General features: G+C 39.4%; 1 protein-coding gene across 4 annotated transcripts in view; it reads right to left on the reverse strand.

Annotated features, from left to right (window-relative positions):
• The window catches only part of LOC138738724 (cilia- and flagella-associated protein 44-like), a 127,084-nt gene that overhangs the window by 86,909 nt on the left and 21,460 nt on the right, over nt 1-18,715 (reverse strand). For 3 of the 4 annotated variants that reach the window (XM_069889503.1, XM_069889501.1, XM_069889502.1), the window contains exons 6-9: nt 16,719-16,935; nt 14,924-15,038; nt 5,135-5,299; nt 1,694-1,846 (exon numbers count right to left, since the gene is read on the reverse strand). In XM_069889503.1, the coding sequence (XP_069745604.1) occupies nt 1,694-1,846; nt 5,135-5,299; nt 14,924-15,038; nt 16,719-16,935 (650 nt within the window). The remainder of the gene's footprint in view (nt 1-1,693; nt 1,847-5,134; nt 5,300-14,923; nt 15,039-16,718; nt 16,936-18,715) is intronic. The other variant, XM_069889504.1, reaches the window with a different exon arrangement.

Consider the following 18,715-nt stretch of genomic DNA (forward strand, 5'->3'; position numbering starts at 1 on the left):
CTTGGTGCCACAAGACTCACACCATCAGATTCAGGAACAGCTGCTACCCCTCCACCATCAGACTCTTCAGCACCAAACTCAATCAGGGTCTCATTTAAGGACCTTGCTTGTGCAATTTATTGAATTTTTAAAATTGCACAGTTGGTTTGTTTACATTCATTATAGGTTTACAGTTTTTTATTTGTTTACATATATACACTGTGTAAGTTTCGCACAACCAATAATTGGTGATTCTGCCTCACCTGCAGGAAAAAGGATCTCAGGGTGGTATGTAATGTCATGTAAATACTCTGACAATAAATCAGAAGTCTCTACCTCTCTCGTTTTTCTCTCCTTCCCTCTCTTGCTCACCCTTCTCTTCTAATAGTTTCTATTGTCACCTTCCTTACTTGTTAGACGGATTCTCGTAGCCTTTGTATTCCTGCCTATTATTCTCCAGCAGCTCTCTCCACTTTCACCCTTCACTCCCCCGACCTGGTGAATATGGGGTATATAGATTTTAGTAAGGGATTTGACAAGGTTGTACATGGTAGACTCATCCAAAAAAAGGGATCCTTGGAAACTTGACATGGATCAGGAATCGGCTTGCACACAGAAGATAGAGGGTGGTGGCAGAAAGGGTGCATTCTCTCGAGAGGTCAGTGACTAGTGGTGTTCTGCAAAGATTCATTTGTTTGAGGCCCCTTCTCTTTGTGATATTTCTATATGATTTAGATTAAGAAGTGAAGGGTTGTGATTGTCAGTGTGAAGATGACCTGAAAGCTGGAGATGTTATGAATAGTAAGAAGGTTGTCTTAAGTTACAACGGGATAGAGATAAGATGTAGAGTTGGGCTGAGATGTGGCAGATGCAGTTCAATTGTAAAAATGTGAAGTGATGCACTTTGGAAGATCCACCTTGAAGGCAGAGTCATGGTAAATGGCATGCTTCTTAGCAGTGTGGAGGAAAAGGAGAATCTTGTGCTCTGAGACCATCAATCCCTCGGTTGCCGCACAACTTAATACAGTGGTTAAGAAGGTGTATGCCGTATGGTAATGTTGCAGTTCTATAAAACTTTGGTTAAACTACACATTGTATTCAATTCTGGTCACCTCATTAAAAGTAGGAGAAGAAAGCTTTAGAGAGGGTGGAGAGATTTACCAGAATGCTGGCAGGACTGGAGAACATGTCTGTTGAAGGTTGAGATAGCTAGGGCCTTTCTCTTTCGAACAACAGAAGTATTGCTTAACAGAACAAAGAAGTGTGTTTATATAGGTTGGTCCAACACCTTGGGCAAAAGGGCCTGTACTGTGCTACACCGTTCTATGTTCAATTTAGATATTCTATTGCAAAATGCTTTTTTTTTTAAAAAAACTTTGTTTATTTTTAAATTATGAATTGTTAAGAATAAGGATAAATGGGAGGTGACTTTTTTTCCCCCAGTAAAGTATTTGGGCCAATTTGCTTTCCTTTCCTTGGTAGGTTTTTCAGATTGATCATTTTCATAAATGTTAACAGGTTCTTAATTTTGATGTCTTGTTTAGTGCACTTCCAACCTCTCTGGACTGGATTTGTTTCTCGTATCTAATTGAATTGCAGACCCGTTTTAGATAGTGGATAAAACAGCTTCTATAACTGACATTTCACTTGCTTTTCCAATATTGTTCCTATGTAGATTATTTTTTAGACTAGTTTTTAAAGACTTTTAATATACCTGAGCACACCAGATAAAGTTTGAATCTTTGAATTTCACCATGGATTGGAGATTAACATTTCTTCCAACAATCAATTCATTCATTGGTTCCATCTCTAGTACAGAATCCTCATCGTAAGACTCTGCTGTATCAATGGTCTCAAAGTCCCATACCTGGAATAATTGAAGCAGTTCAGTTTAAGTACAGTTGTGAATAATATCAAATATATTTGCAGTATATTGGGTGTTTTCCTTCTTAAGAGTATCTATCATTCAAAGTTTAGATTTATTCCAGAGTACAACCCTAAGATTCCTTTTCCTGTGGGCCAGGCAGAATTTCTACTTATCAATAATACAAAACTTATTGGTAGTTCAAGCCTTGCTGGTTCACTGTATGCATTGTACAGCCTACAAAAGTTTTAGGTCCTTCTGTATACATTTCACTATCATCTCTGATGGATGAACAAGTCTTAAAACTCACTTACAACTGCAGTTAGGGGTTTACAAATGGGATTGTAACATGAGTTAACTGTCAATTTGGCAGGTTATCTACCTGTGTACAGGCCAATTGGTGTGTAGAATTTTTTTAAACTGAATGGGTTGGAAAACCACCTTGGAGGTGGATTGCTGATCTGTGTAGATGTACCGTGTAGCTGCTACTGCTCAATTTGTGATTCATAGATGGCTGCCTGGGTGGAAAATAACATCAGTGCGTGCTTGCATGCGTCATCAGTGACACATTTGGCGGAAGGTTCGAGTGTGGAGAGTGAGCACCTCAGGTTAGGTTGCTGTTATAATCAGTATATATCCATAAAGTGAATATAGATCAGTTTTAGTGACTTCTGGTAGGGATTCCAGTGACTTCTGCCAGGTGCGCGACGCATCATTCACCCGCCTCATCAAAGGTGTGAGATCACCCTTAAATTAGTCAGTTTCCATTCAACTGGCCAATTCAGAGCGCAATGTGTGAGGGGCTGCAGGGGACCATTGCACGGGTAAGAAACACAAGCCCCAAGCAGCACCAGTTTGCAAACCCCTAGCAATGATAAACATCAACCGGCAGCTACTCTTCCCATTAACATTTCTTTGTTTACATTTCTCTCTTTTGCATAGGTCTTTTTTTTTAATACAGTTTACAGTTACTAATAAGTAGAAATTCTGCCTGGCCAGCAGGAAGAAGAATATCAAGCTATGTGTAACGCTGTGCATGTAATCTGACAATTAATTTGAACTTAGAAATGCTATTCTAGAAGTTGCAGAAAAAGCAGCGGAAACAAAATAGTAATCCGATAGCCAAGACAAAAAAGTCCAAGGAAAGCATGGTTAAAGTATAACATATTCATTCTGACCATAAGAATTATGAGGAGAAATCTGAGCTCTCAGATCACTTCATTGAAGGGTGGATTCATGCAGAAGTGGCAAGAATTGAAAACTTGCACATTAGCACATCAACAAGAAAAAGGCAGATCAGAAATTATTAAAGGGTGGCTGACTAGGTGAGGTTTTAAGTAGAAGAAAAGTTTTTATTCCACAACAAGCTCAGGCTAATCATAGTACATCACCATTCAGAACTGCTGATTTTATGGCAAATAGCTGAGATTTGGACAATAAATCAAATGACAAAAATTATTTTAAGGAAGAACTTCTGTTGTCATGAAGTACAGGTTAAATGTAATCCTTTAAAGAAGAAAATGTCTCAGGTCAAGGAATCTCTTTCAGAATTGGAAAAATGAATGTTTATATCTGCTTTTTGTCACCCATTTCAGATTTTAAAAATGTACATGCATGAATGATTAGCAAGTTTGCAGATGACACCAAAGAGTCTAGTATTGTAGGCTAAGATTTTGAATTTTGGGAAGCTGAACATGGGAAGGACTACACAATGAATAGTGGGGATCTGGGGAGTGCTGTGGAACAGATGGATCTAGTACAGGTACATAGTACCTTGAGAGAAAGGGTTTTTGGCACATTAGCTTTCATCAGTCATAGAATTGAGTGTAGAAATTAGGAGGTTATACTGCAGTTGTACAAGATATTGGTGAGTCCACAGTTGGGTTATTGTGTTCAGTTTTTGTCATTGTGCAAGAGGAAAGATGTCAAGCTGAAAAGAGTGCAGAGAAGATGTACAGGAGTGTGGCCAAGAATCGCAGGCCAGAGCTATAGGGAGATGTTGAGCAAGCTAGGGCTTTATTCCTTGGAGTGTAGTAGGATAAAGGGTGATCTCAAAGAGGGGTATAAAAATCATAATAGGAATAGATTGGGTAAATGCAGAGTCTTTCCAAAGTAGGGAGGATCAGTAACCTGATGACAAAAATTCAAGGTGAAGACAAGAGATTTAATGGGAACTTAAGGATAACCACATTTTCTTTTTTATACACAGAGGGTGGTGCAGGTATGGAATTTGCTGCCTGAGGAGGTAGTTAAGGCAGATATTATTACAACGATTAAGAAACATTTGGACAGATACATGGATAGGATAGGTTTAGAGAGATAGGGACCAAATGCAGGCAGGTGGGACTCATGTAGATGGGTCTTTTCGGTCTGCGTGGATGTTGGGCTGAGGGGCCTGTTTCTACACAGTATGACTATAATTCTTAAATTGCAGAGAGGGAGCTGTTGAGACAGTACAAATGAATTGTGTGGACAAAAGCTGTCATGGTAACCATTGCATTAAAAACTAGCAGATAGAAACAGAAGGAAAATGAAACCAATTGTAACAGAAAGATACAGCAGCATGTGTGGAATGAGATAAGAAAAATAATATTATCTGAAATTCAAATGTTACTTCCAAAGGATGGAAACATATCCAGGCAAAAGATGAGGTGCTGTTGCTCAATTTAAGTTGAGCCACACTGGAATGATGGAGGGCCCGTTACCCATTTAATCCAAAAACAGGAGAAAAAAATCTGAGATTCAGGAAAGCAGCTCTAGTTAATGATCAGATATATCCAATACAACTCAGAAAAACAATAAATAAACTGAAGAGGGCACAGAGAAGATGTATAGGAGTGTGGCCATAATTAATCACATGTTACAGCCAGTGTAAAGTTTCTTAGCCATGAAAAAAAACTCCAATTCCCAACACAGGCATTTCCTAATGTAGAAATTAAGGCAAAATGAAAATTCAAAGTGGGTTTCTGAATTTATGGCAGCAATGTATACCATTCAGTGCTGCTGTTCAGTGCTAATGTTACATGTGAGTATCATCCCACACTATTTGATTTTGTCTTTGCCTTTACTCCCTTTCTGCCCAATGTCATTCAAATTAAATCAAAATACCAGAAGGTAAGTCAGCCCTTTGTGATATTTCTATTCAGAGCAATACCAATTTAAAAGTAGTGGTTCACGATGAATGAAGTAGAGGAAGAAAATGGACTTCATATGAACCTCAGTACAAGTTATGTTCTGGTGATTAATACCGCAGTTTTTAAATTTGTTTGACCACAGAGTTTTGATACCTACCCGCACACACCCATCACTTCCGATTGTGATAAGTTCTCCTTCATCCAGCACAAACTGATTGATGGACCCTTGATGACAGGGCTTGCCGTTCTTCCTGCACAGCTCCACCTTGATAAGACCACTATCCCACAAAAGCATATTGCCCCATTCAGAGCCAGATATCACCTGAAAAAGAGAAGCTTGTTTCTAATATCAGTACAGTAAGATAGAAACCTCTCTCAATCAACATTACCAAAAAGATTAAGATGGTTATTCATTTTATTCCTTCTGGGTAAAATGTCTGCCATATGTGCCCACAAACTATGATTTCATCAACACTTCACACTGCCTCAGGAAAGCAAGCAATATATTAAAACACCCATTCCACACTCTATTATCCCCCTTTCTGAGGGAAGAAGATACACAAGCTTGAACCCTGAATCACCAGATTCAAAATCAGTTTCTTTCCTGTTGTTATCAAATTTAAATGAACCACTCGTTAGTGAAAGGTGGTGCCCTTGCATTGTTTTAATTATACTTTGTCTTTGTGATGCTATATCCTGTACTCTTTGACTTAATATAACACCACAACCTGCACTTTTGGTTAATAATTGTATTGCCTTTAATTATTACACTTAAGTATAGGATGTCATGCAAAGCTTTTTACTATATCTCAGCACATGTGACAACAAACAGTTCAATTCAATCTTAAGATTCAGAATATCTCAGCGAGAGGCTAAATTTCTTTCTTTCCTGCACAGTTCAGTATCTGCCAGTTTTCTTGTGTAGCGACTAATTACAATTCAGATGTGCTGAAGTGATTAAATAATATTAGATCGCTAACAAATATAGGAAGCTGAAATGGAAACAGAAAGTGCTAGAAATATTCAGCAGATCATGCAGTACCCATGGAGAGAGAAACAGTTAAATTTTACATCAATGACCCTTCATCAGATTTCCAGGCTTGATCTGCTGAATATCTGAAATGTTTTAAGTTTCCATTTTGGATTTCCAGTATCAGCAGATTACTATCATTTTTTCGATCTCAGAAAGCTGAAACCTTCATCACTGTATACAACAGGATCAGGACTGACACACATCAAATCCCATTTACCCAGGAACAACTGGAGCAATTCAGTAAAATACTCACTGTTGAATTACATCTAACTATAGTGATGGGATTATCCTAGTTGCAAAACATTATGCCATGTTCATGTCAAGCATACCAATATGTTATATTTTTTTTAAAATTCAGTGCAAAGCCTGCCCATTATGGAGTAAGCATCCTCCTGAGTTACTTTCCAGAAAATGAGTACAGGGACCATTAGAAAACCTCAGGTAACAAAACTCAACAGTTCAGCTGACCAACTGATACCTTTCAATCAATATCAATTCCCTTCTCCCTCCTCCCATTAGGGAGAAGGCTTAAGAATATGAAAGCACACACCAACAGGTTTGGAGCCAGTTTCTTCTCCACAGACATCAGGCTCTTGAATGAACCCCATACAGTGCTATCATGCTGCCCTTGCTTGGTGCTAAACTGATCTTAATTTTCATTGGAATCCTGTACTTTCCAAATTGTGTTCTTTACACAGCTGAATGAATGTTAGAGCCAGAATTGATTTATTTTTAGCATCAGCCTAATTGGAGGTTAGGATGGCTCAACTACTGTCTGACCACTCAACTTTGACTCTGTCTATTACAATGCCAGATAAGCAGGCCTCAGTGTATAGATAGCCCCTGAATACGTGGCTGTTGGGAAGACCAGAATTTTGTATCTTTGTTAGAGCTCAGATAGAATTGTTCTGTGAAACAAACATCCACACTACTGAGGATAACTTCCTAATATGGGACACATTGAAGGCTTATTTAAGGGGCCAGATAATTGGTTATACAAAGAGCATGAAAAAGGAGCACATGAAACTCTTTAGAACAAGAGACAGCACAACTGGAAAAGGACAATCAAAGAGCAGACACAGAAGAAAAATATAGGAATTTGGTGAATAAAAGCTAAAAATATATGTTACAAACATACAAGACAGAAAGTTGATTTTAAGAACTAGACAGCAGCATTAAGAGCTGGGGTGGGTGGGGGGTGGTGGGAGGGGGAAGGCCGACAAAGTCTTGTCCTGGCAAGTGAGGGCAAAAGAGGCCTCAAGAACAATCAATGCAATTCAAACTGGGGAAGGCAAAATCTCATAGAAACCAAAAGAAATAAACAAAACATATGGAAGGTTTTATAAGGATCTGAGTCAGGGGCTGATCCTATCAAAATAGATGATTTCTTGCTTACATTGGAACTACCAAATTTGGATCAGGGAGCAAGACGGGCTGAGTTCACTTTTCTTTAAAGAGGAGATTGCATGGACCCTGAGCACTTTGCAGCCTGGTAAATTACTGGGCAAAGATGGTTTCCTCACTCAATTTTATAAAGAGTTCAAAGGTCTTTTAATGCCCCTTCTTATGGGGGTGGTGGATCAGGCGGCAGAGACACATACCCTCCCAGAGTCTTTCTCCACTGCAATCATCACAGTGATTCCAAAAAAGGGCAGGGATTGCAAAAACATTGGCAAATAGGCTGGTAGAATATTTTCCAAAACTAATGAATCCAGACCAAGCTGGATTTGTAGAAAGGAGACAATCAGCAAACAATATAACTAGATTGCTTAATACAGTACATATGGCAAGTCAGGGGTAGAACCAGGAGTGGCCATAGCTTTGGATGTAGAAAAGACCTTTGACAGATTGAAATGGGACCTTTTGTTCAAGGTACTGGAGAAATTTGGATTGGGTCAAACATTTATTAATTGGGTGAGGACACTCTATTGTAAACCCCAAACCAAAATTATTACAAATGGCCAGATGCTTCCAGTGTTTCCTTTGAGCAGGTCCAGTAGGCAGGGCTGTCTATTGTCCCCAGCACTGTTCATAGTCGCAATTAAGCCATTGGCAGAAGCTATTCGGGGGGATCCAGGCATAAAGGGGTTCAGGTGGGCCACATGGAACATAAAAATCAACCTTTTTGCTGATGATGTGTTAATATATTTGACAGACCCAGGGGTCGTTGGCCAGGCTGAGGACCACACTGGAGGATTATGAGAAGGTCTTGGGGTAAAAAGTAAATCTGGACAAAAGTGAAATTATGCCTTTTCGAACAGAGATTATAGATGATATCAACAGAGAAGTCAATTTAAATGGCCACAAGAAGGTATTAAATATCTGGGGTTAAAGTGGACAAAGATTTGTGCAATTTATAGAAACAATTATCTGCCTTTGCTAGATGGAGGTCTCTGCCCATAATGCTGGTGTGCAGAGTTAACGGTCCAATATCTTTTTCAATTGTTACCCATTTCGTTGCCACACAGCTTTTTTAAGGTGCTCAACGAATATGTCAGGAGGTTCCTCTGGAATAGTAAAGTGTCTAGAATCTCCATGGAAAAGTTGACGTGGGGCTATAATTTGGGGAGTTTAAAATTACCTGATTTCAATATTACTGGGGAGCCCGGGCAAGATTTATCGCCTCACTCTTTGAGGGAGCCACCCCCTTCCTGGGCACAAATTGGACCACATGCAGTTGATGAAAAAATAGCAGGAGAGTTTATATACAAATGGGACACCTAAATTAATTTCAAAAACAGATAACCCCATACTAAAACATATACTTCAGATATGGCAAAGAATGAATCAATGTATTGGATTGAAGGTGGGGATATCTCCCAAAACACCTTTGACCCAGAACAACTTAATACCCTTGACTCTGGGTAATAAAATCCTGGACACCTGGTGCCAGAAGGGGATCAGGTGCATTGAGGATCGTTATAAGCAAAGGCAGCTCATCATTTTGAGCAGATGAGGAACAAATACATTTTGTCTAATACAATATTCTTCTGCTATCTGCAGATAAGATCTTTAAGGGAAATAATGGGAACATCTATGACCCTACCTAGATGTAGTAACATGGAGATTCTAATTTGACAGAGGAATGTGTTAATTTATCTCAAAGATGTATTACATTTTCCAAAGTGAGGGCCCGAAGTTGGGCTCACACAGGACGAGGGAGAGGTGGGAGTCAGATTTGGACACAACAATCAATGAAGAGTGGTGGCAAGACCTGTGTCTGGATAGTGTGACTGGAGTCATCAATGGCACATACAGGATGGTGGAATACAATTTCTTGCACCAGTTTGACCTCACACCACAAAAATTACATACATCAAAGCCTGAAATTTCAGAAATGTGCTTTAGGTGTGGTGTGGAAGTTGGAACTTTTGTCCACTCCACCTGGATCTTTCTGAGAAGACCTGGGGGACATTCTAAAATTTTTTTTTACAAAAGTGGATTTTCCACAGGATCCAGATGTATACCTTCTGGGAGACATTGGGGATGTGAATTTTAGAATGTCCAAATACCAAATTTCGTTTGTGAAGGTCACCCTGGTGGTAGCCAGGAAGTGTATAGCGGTTTTGTGGAAGTCCGACTCCCAACTACATACCACAGGATGGAATGTGGAAATGCAGAATTGCATTCCCCTGGAGAAAAATCATATATAATCTAAGGAAGAAGCATGACGCTTTCATTAAGGTGTGGCAACCTTACTTGAAATATATTGGCACTCAGATTGATTAGTTCCCCCCTTTGAAATAGGGGTACTGTAGCAATATGTCCCAGCAAGGAAATGAATGTGATCAAAGAAGTGAGACATGATGCAGGCGACATGTTTCTTTCAGTTTCGTTTTTATAACTTTCTTTTAAAATTAATTTAATTGTATCAATGTAATTTAATTGACTGTACTTTCAGTTGCATGAAGGTGGGAGGGGTGGGGATAAATACAGACTCTGCATGCTACATTAATGTTAAAAAAATATGGTTTGTTTGAATTTTGAGTCTATGAAAATTAAAATAAAATATTCAAAAGTTTTGAAAATCAATGATTTCTTATGTGGAAATTTTTGGCAATGATTTGCAGGTCAGATCAAGCCACTCAGTAAACTCAACCAGGTATGCTGAGTTTTGAATTATACTTGTGCAGATTAGGTCATTTCCAAGTAATCCCATTAGGTTATTTTCTAGTAATTTGTTTGGCATGTCACCCATGAAGTTAGGTAACATAGGTGTGCCTATCATTAAGCACCCACAAATTATGTTATTTTTCCACACACCTCTTGTCTTGGATTTTCCTTCTCTTGGAACCAGACTGTCAGCATGCACCCGATCAATGCTTCTCATGATTTTATAGACCTCAGTAAGTTCCCACCTCAACCTCCTATACTCCAAGGAAAAGAGGCCTAGTTTTCACAATCTCTCACAATAACTCAACTTCACTAATCCTGGCAACATCTTTGGAAACTGCTTCTGTTGCCTTTTCAAATTTATAATATATTTCCTGTAACTCATCAGCCAAAACTGCACACAATATTCCAAGTGTGGCCTCACCAAAATCTTGTACGACTTCACTATGTCATCCCAATTCACCCACTGTTAAAGGCAAGTGTCTCATATGCTCTCTTCAATACCCTACATACCTGTTCTGACATCTATAAAAATCTATGCACCTGTACCTCCTAGGTCCCTCTGCTCCATCACACTCTTTATGGCACTGCTATTAATAGGGCAAGTCTTGCCCTACTTCGATTTACCCAAATGCAACACCACGCACTTCTCAGAATTGAACTGCATCAAGATAAGGTGAATAGGAAAAGCTAAGACAAGAGAGCTTCAATGTAAGGTGAGGGGGGACGTGGGGCTTAGAAGGGATAACTCTTCACTCAGAGGGTGGTGAGCACATGGAACGAACTGCCAGACAAAGTGGTAGAGGCAAGTTTATTAGCTTCTTTTAAGAAACACTTGGATAATTACATGGACAGGAGAGAAGTGGGCTGAATGCAGGCAAATGTGACTAAAGTAGGAGGGCACGTGGTTCGGCATGGATATGTTTCACCTTTGGGGCCTGTTTCTATGCTGTAAGATGCTATTACTCAGGTCTCTAAGAAGTTCCAGGCTCAGAATCAAAGGATATGGAAATAGGACATGAAAGTGACACCAAGATAAAAGATCGGTAATTGAGATTACTGAATGGCAGAGTAGGCTTGAGGGGACATGAGTGAACTGATGATCTATTCTACCTTCTATTTCTTTTGTTCTCATAGACTTTCCTCATCTTTCTTTCCTTCAGTGGAAAGCTGAGACCAGAACTAGCTTTGGTCACACCAAGATCTCATCCAGTAAGACATATTTATCTTCTACTCAAATCATCTTGCAAGAGATTCCAACTTACAGTTGGTCTTCTTAACTGCAGGCCAGTATATGTTCAAGTTTTATTGTCACAAAGTAAGTACTGTATATTGAGAAGGGTTCTTCTGCAGCAGGCAAACAAGTTATATCTAATATTCATACAGCTGTGTAAAGAGCACAATTTACAGAGTAGAGATTATAATGAAAAGTGGGGGCAGCATGAAAGCACTGTTATGGGGTTCATTCAGGAACTTGATGACTCTGGGAGGAAAATTGTCTTTACATCTGCTGGGTAGTGTTTTCATGTTCTTAAGCCTTCTCCCTGATGGGAAGAGAGAAAAGAGTGTGTCTGGGGTGATATGGGCCTTTCAGTATGTTGGCTGCCTTTCCTAAGCAGCAGGAGATGCAGATGGAGTCCATGGTCTTTTGATGTTTGGAGCTGCCTTCACTACATTTTGTAGCTGCTCTGCTCAAGAATGAAAGATGCATCCAACAAGTATGCTTTCGATGGTGCCCTTGTGGAAGTTGTTGAGGGACAAGGGGCCCATGCTGACTTCTAAGAAAGTAGAGGCATTCATGCACTTTCTTGACCATCATGTCAATGAGCTTACCCCAGATCAGGTCATTGGATTTGTTTATTCCTTTGACCTTGAAGCTATCCATTCTTTCTGCTTCAGCACCATTAATGTAGACAGGGTAGTTGACTCTGCCCCCTCTTCTGAAGTCAATGATCATCTCTGACATTATCTTGGAAACATGCCACTAGACTTTCAATATGACCCTCTATTTCCAAATCTTTATATATTTTTTATTTAATTAATTCTTGTCATTCCTTATTGAAGGCTGAATGTCCAAATACACCACATCCTCTCTCCTCCCCTTATTTTTCTGCCAGTTACTATCTCAGAAATAGCCCAAAGGATTTATCAATTAGAATTTCTTTCTCAATCAATAACTCAACCCAATCCTATCATTATTTACTAAGTCCTTTGATCCACTTCCTTCATAATAGATTCAAGCATTTTCCACATTACTGAAATCAGTTTTCTCCCAGCCCTTTGTCTTAAATAATGGGGCTATATTTACTATCTTTCAATCTACAAGAACTCAGATGTAGAATGTAGAAGGCACTATCCCAAAGCTACCCTCTTCAAATCTTTCCTCTTTCAGCCCCTCCACTTTAATTCCTACGGTATATTTTTCACTAATGCTAATTTCTTTAGCTCCTCATTTGCCTGTTATTCCTCTTTATCTCTGGGAGAATGTGCTTTCTCCCACATTTTAATTTCTCTGTGATTTCCTTTTTCTCAACAAACCTTTATCTAAGGCTGTAAGAAACTTCAGTAACTTTGGCTAATCTTTTTCTTTGTAACATATCTATAGTACAGTCTGTTTCATGGGTTTTGATTTAAAAACAAGATTTCATATGTATTCCATTTCCCCGTTCCCTGTCAATATTTGGTCCCCCTTTTGAATTCTAAATTTATACCAATTTTTTGACTTAATGCTCTTTCTGGAAACAATACAAACTTTTTTTCCATTAACCCAATAATATATTTAACATATCATTTGCTATAGTTCACAAGTAATATTTTTCCTTGAAGAGATAATATTTAGAAAGATTGTAAAAGTTGAGGGATAGGGTAGAAAGAGACGTGGGTGAGATTTGAGAAATCTTTCACATTAAAAATGAAGAATTGTTAAAGTGTAGGCCAACAGAGGTAGACACAGCCATTAAGATAAATATGGATGAATTAGCATAGATTTGTTAAAGCAAATCTTGTCTAATTTCAGAGCTGGTAGATGAGGTAAATACAGTTAAACGTAAAATATTACAGCACAGTACAGGCTCTTCAGCCCACGATGTTGTGATGACCTATATATACCTAACAAAAAAAAACTAAAACCTCCCTTCCTCATACCTCTTTATTTTTCATTCATCCATGTGCCTATCTGAGAATCTGTTAAATGCCCCTATTGTTCCAGCTTCCTAGCAATGCATTCCAGGCACCCACAACTTTTTGTGCAAAAAAAAACCTTACCCCTGATGCCTCCCCTAAACTTTCCTCCCTTCACTTTGTACAGATGTCATGTATGTGGTATGTATGGACTTCCAAGAGGCATTCGAAAATATGCCACATACTAGCTTTACTTACAAGATTGTTTATTGTTATGAACGTAAAATACACAAAAAAGATTTTATTTTCTCTGTAAAAGTACACAGAGGGACCATCAATTCAGTGTCCCTTCAGAGATACTGAGTGTCTCTGGTTCCTGGCATCTCCTTTGATGCCACCATCTCCTGTGCCCCAATAGCCTCCTGTCGAGTCCAGCAGTGAACTTAAGCTCCAGGCATCTAAGTCACCCATTTCGGCCCCTGATTCAAAACCCCTAATGTGATTATAAAACTGTCAGCAGCTGAAGCCCTTCAGGGTTCTGCTTGCCATCAGCACTCTCACAGATCCCAGTCCAAACAACTGGTTCCTATGAACCAGTTTCCACCAGCCCACTTCTGGAATCCCTCATTCACCAAATCCTTCACTGGCCCTCTACCATTGTCTCCTTTCCTGTAGGTCCTACTCTGCTACCCTGTGGCAATCCGCTGCTTCCCTAGAGACCATAACCTCAAAGTCTGGGCTGTACATTATGGGCGATGCCATCTCAAGCATGGACGTCAACAGATCCTCAATGTGAAAGAAACAGTCTGCAACCCCATTCTAAAAATAGCTTTAATTTACATGGGGCTCTAATGAAGGAAGGCAAAACAGCAGGACCCTGTGGTGCTGGAAAACTGCATCTGAACCCCACCCTGGTCTTCCCAAGTTCATTCCACCAGCAGCATTGCTGCTATAGCACTGCTGGAAGGCCAACATTTTCATGGAATAAAATTGGCCAAGTTACAAGAAACAGACAATAAAAGTGAAAAGTTGCTTTTCGGATTTTAAAAAATTATATTCTTATTTACGGGGTGTTTGGGTGGAGCCGAGGCGTCGGTGCGAGGCCTGATGGTGCCGACAGGGCGAGGCAGGAGGCCGTGGGGTAACGGTTAGTGGGAGGGGCAAGAAGGAGCTTGCTTTTCAGACTTGAGGGAAGTGGAGGAAGCTGAAGGTCAGTTCCAGAACAAGTTTTTCTAAATATACATTAATATCTTGAACTGGGATGAATGAGGCAATATTTCCGAAGGGATAGGTAGACCTCTGGGAGAGAAAGACAAGCTAGCATAATGATCAGATAGGTAACAGACAAATTTAATGGTGGTAACTGTGTAAATATAATGACCAGAGGCAATACTGAATGAAAAATGTACAAGATAAGCGCAGGAAAAAAGGGATCTTGGAGTATGTTTGCAAGATGTGTTAAAAGGGGATCTGGAAATATTAAAAAAAGCATGCCAAACTTTATAAATAGAAAATGCAAGATCAAGGGAATTATTAAACACTGAGTCTATTGATGGGAGAGGACAGAAGAGTGAGACTAGCAAGATTGATCATACACTTTTCAGATACAAATGGCCAAATGAATTTCTTCCATGCTGTTACTACGCCATAATTCGGGTTGTGGAAAATTATTGTCTGTACCTTTCCATCTGGCAGCTCAACATAACCCACAATGTCTGTCAGAGCAGTTTTACCGAACCTTCCAAGTTCACCTTTCAGTTTCAGCCCAGTGAAGGTCTCCACCATCTTCCAAAATCTGTGGAGATGATAAAAATAATTAAGTTTCAAGTTCAAGTTTATTATTATCATTGAATTGTATATGTACAGCTGGACGAAACACCGTTCTTCAGTCCTCAGTGTTAAAACAGGCAAACACAATATAGAGACATAGTGCACATTCACAAGCAATTTATTCAATTATTCACAATTATTCACAATTATTCACAATTATTCACAAGCAATATACAAGCACATGTATAAAAATAAAGATTGTTAAATAAATAGAGTCTCAGAGGAATTGTATGAGCAGTTCATCAGTCATTCAGTCTGTGGGGCAAAAGTTGTTTCTCAGCCTGGTGAGAAACTTCTGTATCTCTTTCCCAAAGTAGCCAGAAGGAACAAGGTAGTAGGAGTCCTCAATGATTTTGCAAGCTCTCTTCACACAATGATCCCAACAGATCACGTCAACAAGTTCGGGGGGGGGGGGGGGGGGGAGGGAGATCCCAGTGATCCTTTCTGCTTTTCTTATGGTCCTGTGGATCAACTCTGATCCAATGCTCTATAGCAACCAAACCACACTGTGATGCAACCATCCAGGATACTCTCAATACAGCTCCTGTAGAAAGTTGACAGATCAGTGGCCAGTAGCCTTGTCTGCCTCAGTCTTCCCAGGAAGAGCAGTCGCTGCTGAGCCTTTCTGACAAGTGAGGAGAAGTATGTTTCCAGGATAGGTTACTACTTAAAATGGACTCCAAGGAACTTGGTGCACTCTGGTCTCTCCTCTAGAGAGTTATTGATGTGTGGTAGAGGGTGGTTGTCCCTAGTCCTCTTGAAGTCCACAATTATCTCCTTTATCTTGTCAACATTGAGACTTGGGTTGTTATTTTCGCACCATTAAACAAAATTTTCCACCTCTTCTCTGTAGTGTGACTCGTTGCTGATGAGGCCAATTACTTTAAAATTGATGACTCTGTTGGAGCTTAATTTGGCATTGCAGTCGTGGGTCAGTAACGTGAACAGGAAAGGGCTAAACACAGCCCCAAGGTGTGCCAGTGCTGAATGTGCCAGTGCTTGAAGTTCTGCTACCAACCCAGACTATGGTCTTTCTGTTAGGAAGTCCAGAATCCACTTAACAGAGAGGGAGGCTGAGTCCCAGTGAGGACAGCTTTCTCAATATAGATCAGTTGACCTTCATATGGGGAACAAGCAGTAAGAATTCTCAAAACAGCAAATGGCACCGGTGACCATGGTGACTTTCTGTGGGCTGCAGAACTCCTTATTCCCTTTACTGTGAAATTTATTGTTACATGCTCAATTTCTGAGCTTCTTTCACTGAAATCGGCACCATGCAGTCTTGTACTCAACAACAAGCTGTCATTTTTTTTTAAAACTTTAATACATTATTTATATAATGAGTGGTAATTCTGCCTGGCCTGCAGGAAAAAGAATCTCATGTGATGTCATGTATGTACTCTGGCAATAAATTTGAATTGTAAAAGGCCGAGTGTCAAGAGACGGAATGCATCTGAAAAGACCACTGAGGTAAACAAATTTACTGCTCTAGTCTTGCCATCATTTCGCTGATCTGCACTTGCTTTGACTAAATAACAACACAACCATTTTCCAAGACTGCTACTCTCCCAGGTTTGTGCAAACAAAATGAAGTGATCGACCCTTCACAAATACCCATGATATGTAACTGGGATTGATCACATACTTGATGTGCCCTGTTCCTGAGGAAGTCAGTTGTTCTTCATTTTCTGGGGAGAAGGTAATCCGATAAACATCCTGTGAAAAGGCTTTTGAGCGTAGCACTATTTTCTCCTGTTTCCAGTTCCAAATGGTGGCCATGTAGTCTGGGTTCTCTCCTACACTGACCAGCAGGTTACCTGACAAATTAAAGTCAACAAAACTATAGCCTCTCTCAGTTCCTCCTGGAAAGGAAATAGAAACAATGATTATTTCTGACAGTAATAGTGTTCATGGCAACAATTAAATTTCCAATCTAATGCACAATTATAATCTCTTCCTCATATCACACATTAATTACTAGTCAATCAAAGGAGAAGTCAATGGTAATTTGGCAACCTCGAGATGCTATGGTACCAGACTGGAGGATGTTCCAGACTATTGAATACTATATTAGAACTTCCACACTTTTTTACAATTTACTAATATTTTTGGTTTTTATACACTAATATAATTTTTTTTTCAATGAAGCAAAGGAAGTGCAGGAAATAAGGCCCTAGTGACTTTAAAGGGAGTGTGGGAAATAGGGCCTTTGTGAATCTCAAGGGAGTGTAGGGGAAAACAGGGTGCCAGTGATTTAAAGATAGCATGGGAAACAGGGCCCTAGTGAGCTAGAAGGTGAGTCACAACAATTTATGAACAATCAGATAGTAGCCTAACCACATCTGGACCTGAAACCAAATCTCATAAAAATTTACTACCATACCTTCCAAATTTTGAATTTCTATTTACTTAAAGCCAAATGCCTAAATTATCCAGAACAGTAAAGAACAGACTCCCATAATTTAATAGCCATTGGATTTTCTATCACAATTCTGTTGCAACAATTTATTTTAAATATATATTAATCAATCCAATTGATTGTTATGCCTAAAATGCTTCCAAAAATCTTAATAAAGCTAATTTGAAATGTCGCATTAATAAACATAAAAAGAGAAAAAATAAACTGCCTATTGTACTGACAATAACCACACCAGCAGTGTGAGTATAAGACCGCTTTAATAAACTAATATGTACACTAAGAGGTCTTGTCTCTCTGCAAGACAAACCTGGAAGGCTAGACTGTAGCTCTGGACTGCTTTATATACAAGGTCACCGGGATGACCCCTGGTGACCTAGTGGTGTAATTACATATCACCACACCTATCAACACAAAATATTTGTTAAGTGTCCAAGTTCCCGCCATGGCTTCGATTCAAACATTCTTGGTTCAAGAACCTGATGCAAAGCAGGGTGACAATGTGTTGAAATGAGGATGTCGACAAGCTTTAGGGGGATAAAAACACATTAAGTGAGTGGTCAAGAACATGAGAAATGTGGGAAATATTCTTCTCAATACCAGTCTGAATGAAGCTCCAGTGTTATTCACCTAATCTATGCTGTACCCCAATGTCAATAGTATCAAGAACTAGCCATGGTACAATGGTTATAGAGGTGTAAGTGCACAACATATATTCAGTTATGTGAAGGAAAACTGCATTTCCCTGGATGATTGTCTCTCCAACAATTTCAAGCAGTTCAACATTATCTAGCATAAAGCAGTCCACTTGATTGATACACCACTCACCACTTTAAACATTCATTCCTCCATTTGCAGCAGTGTGAGCCATTTAAAAGATCCACTGGAGCAACTCGCCACGACTTCTTTAACAGTATTCCTCAAAACAAGTAAACTCTACCACAACCATGAACAAGGTGAACAAAAACAAAGCAACACTATTACTTCCAAGTCATATCATTCTCAGTTGGAAACTGCAGTTCCTTCTCATTGGTGGGTCAAATCTTGCTACTCTTTACTTGAGAGTACACTGGGAGGACCTTCACCACAAATGCAGTGACAAAAGAAGGCAGCGAATAATCATCTTCTCAAAGTTGATTAGGAATAGGCAATAAATGTTGGCTTGTGTAATTTAATTACTGTGAGCCCTTGCCCATTATTGTCATATTATTAACTTAATGAAAGGT

The sequence above is a fragment of the Narcine bancroftii genome, chromosome 7 (assembly GCF_036971445.1).
Source record: "Narcine bancroftii isolate sNarBan1 chromosome 7, sNarBan1.hap1, whole genome shotgun sequence".
Lineage (NCBI taxonomy): Eukaryota > Metazoa > Chordata > Chondrichthyes > Torpediniformes > Narcinidae > Narcine > Narcine bancroftii.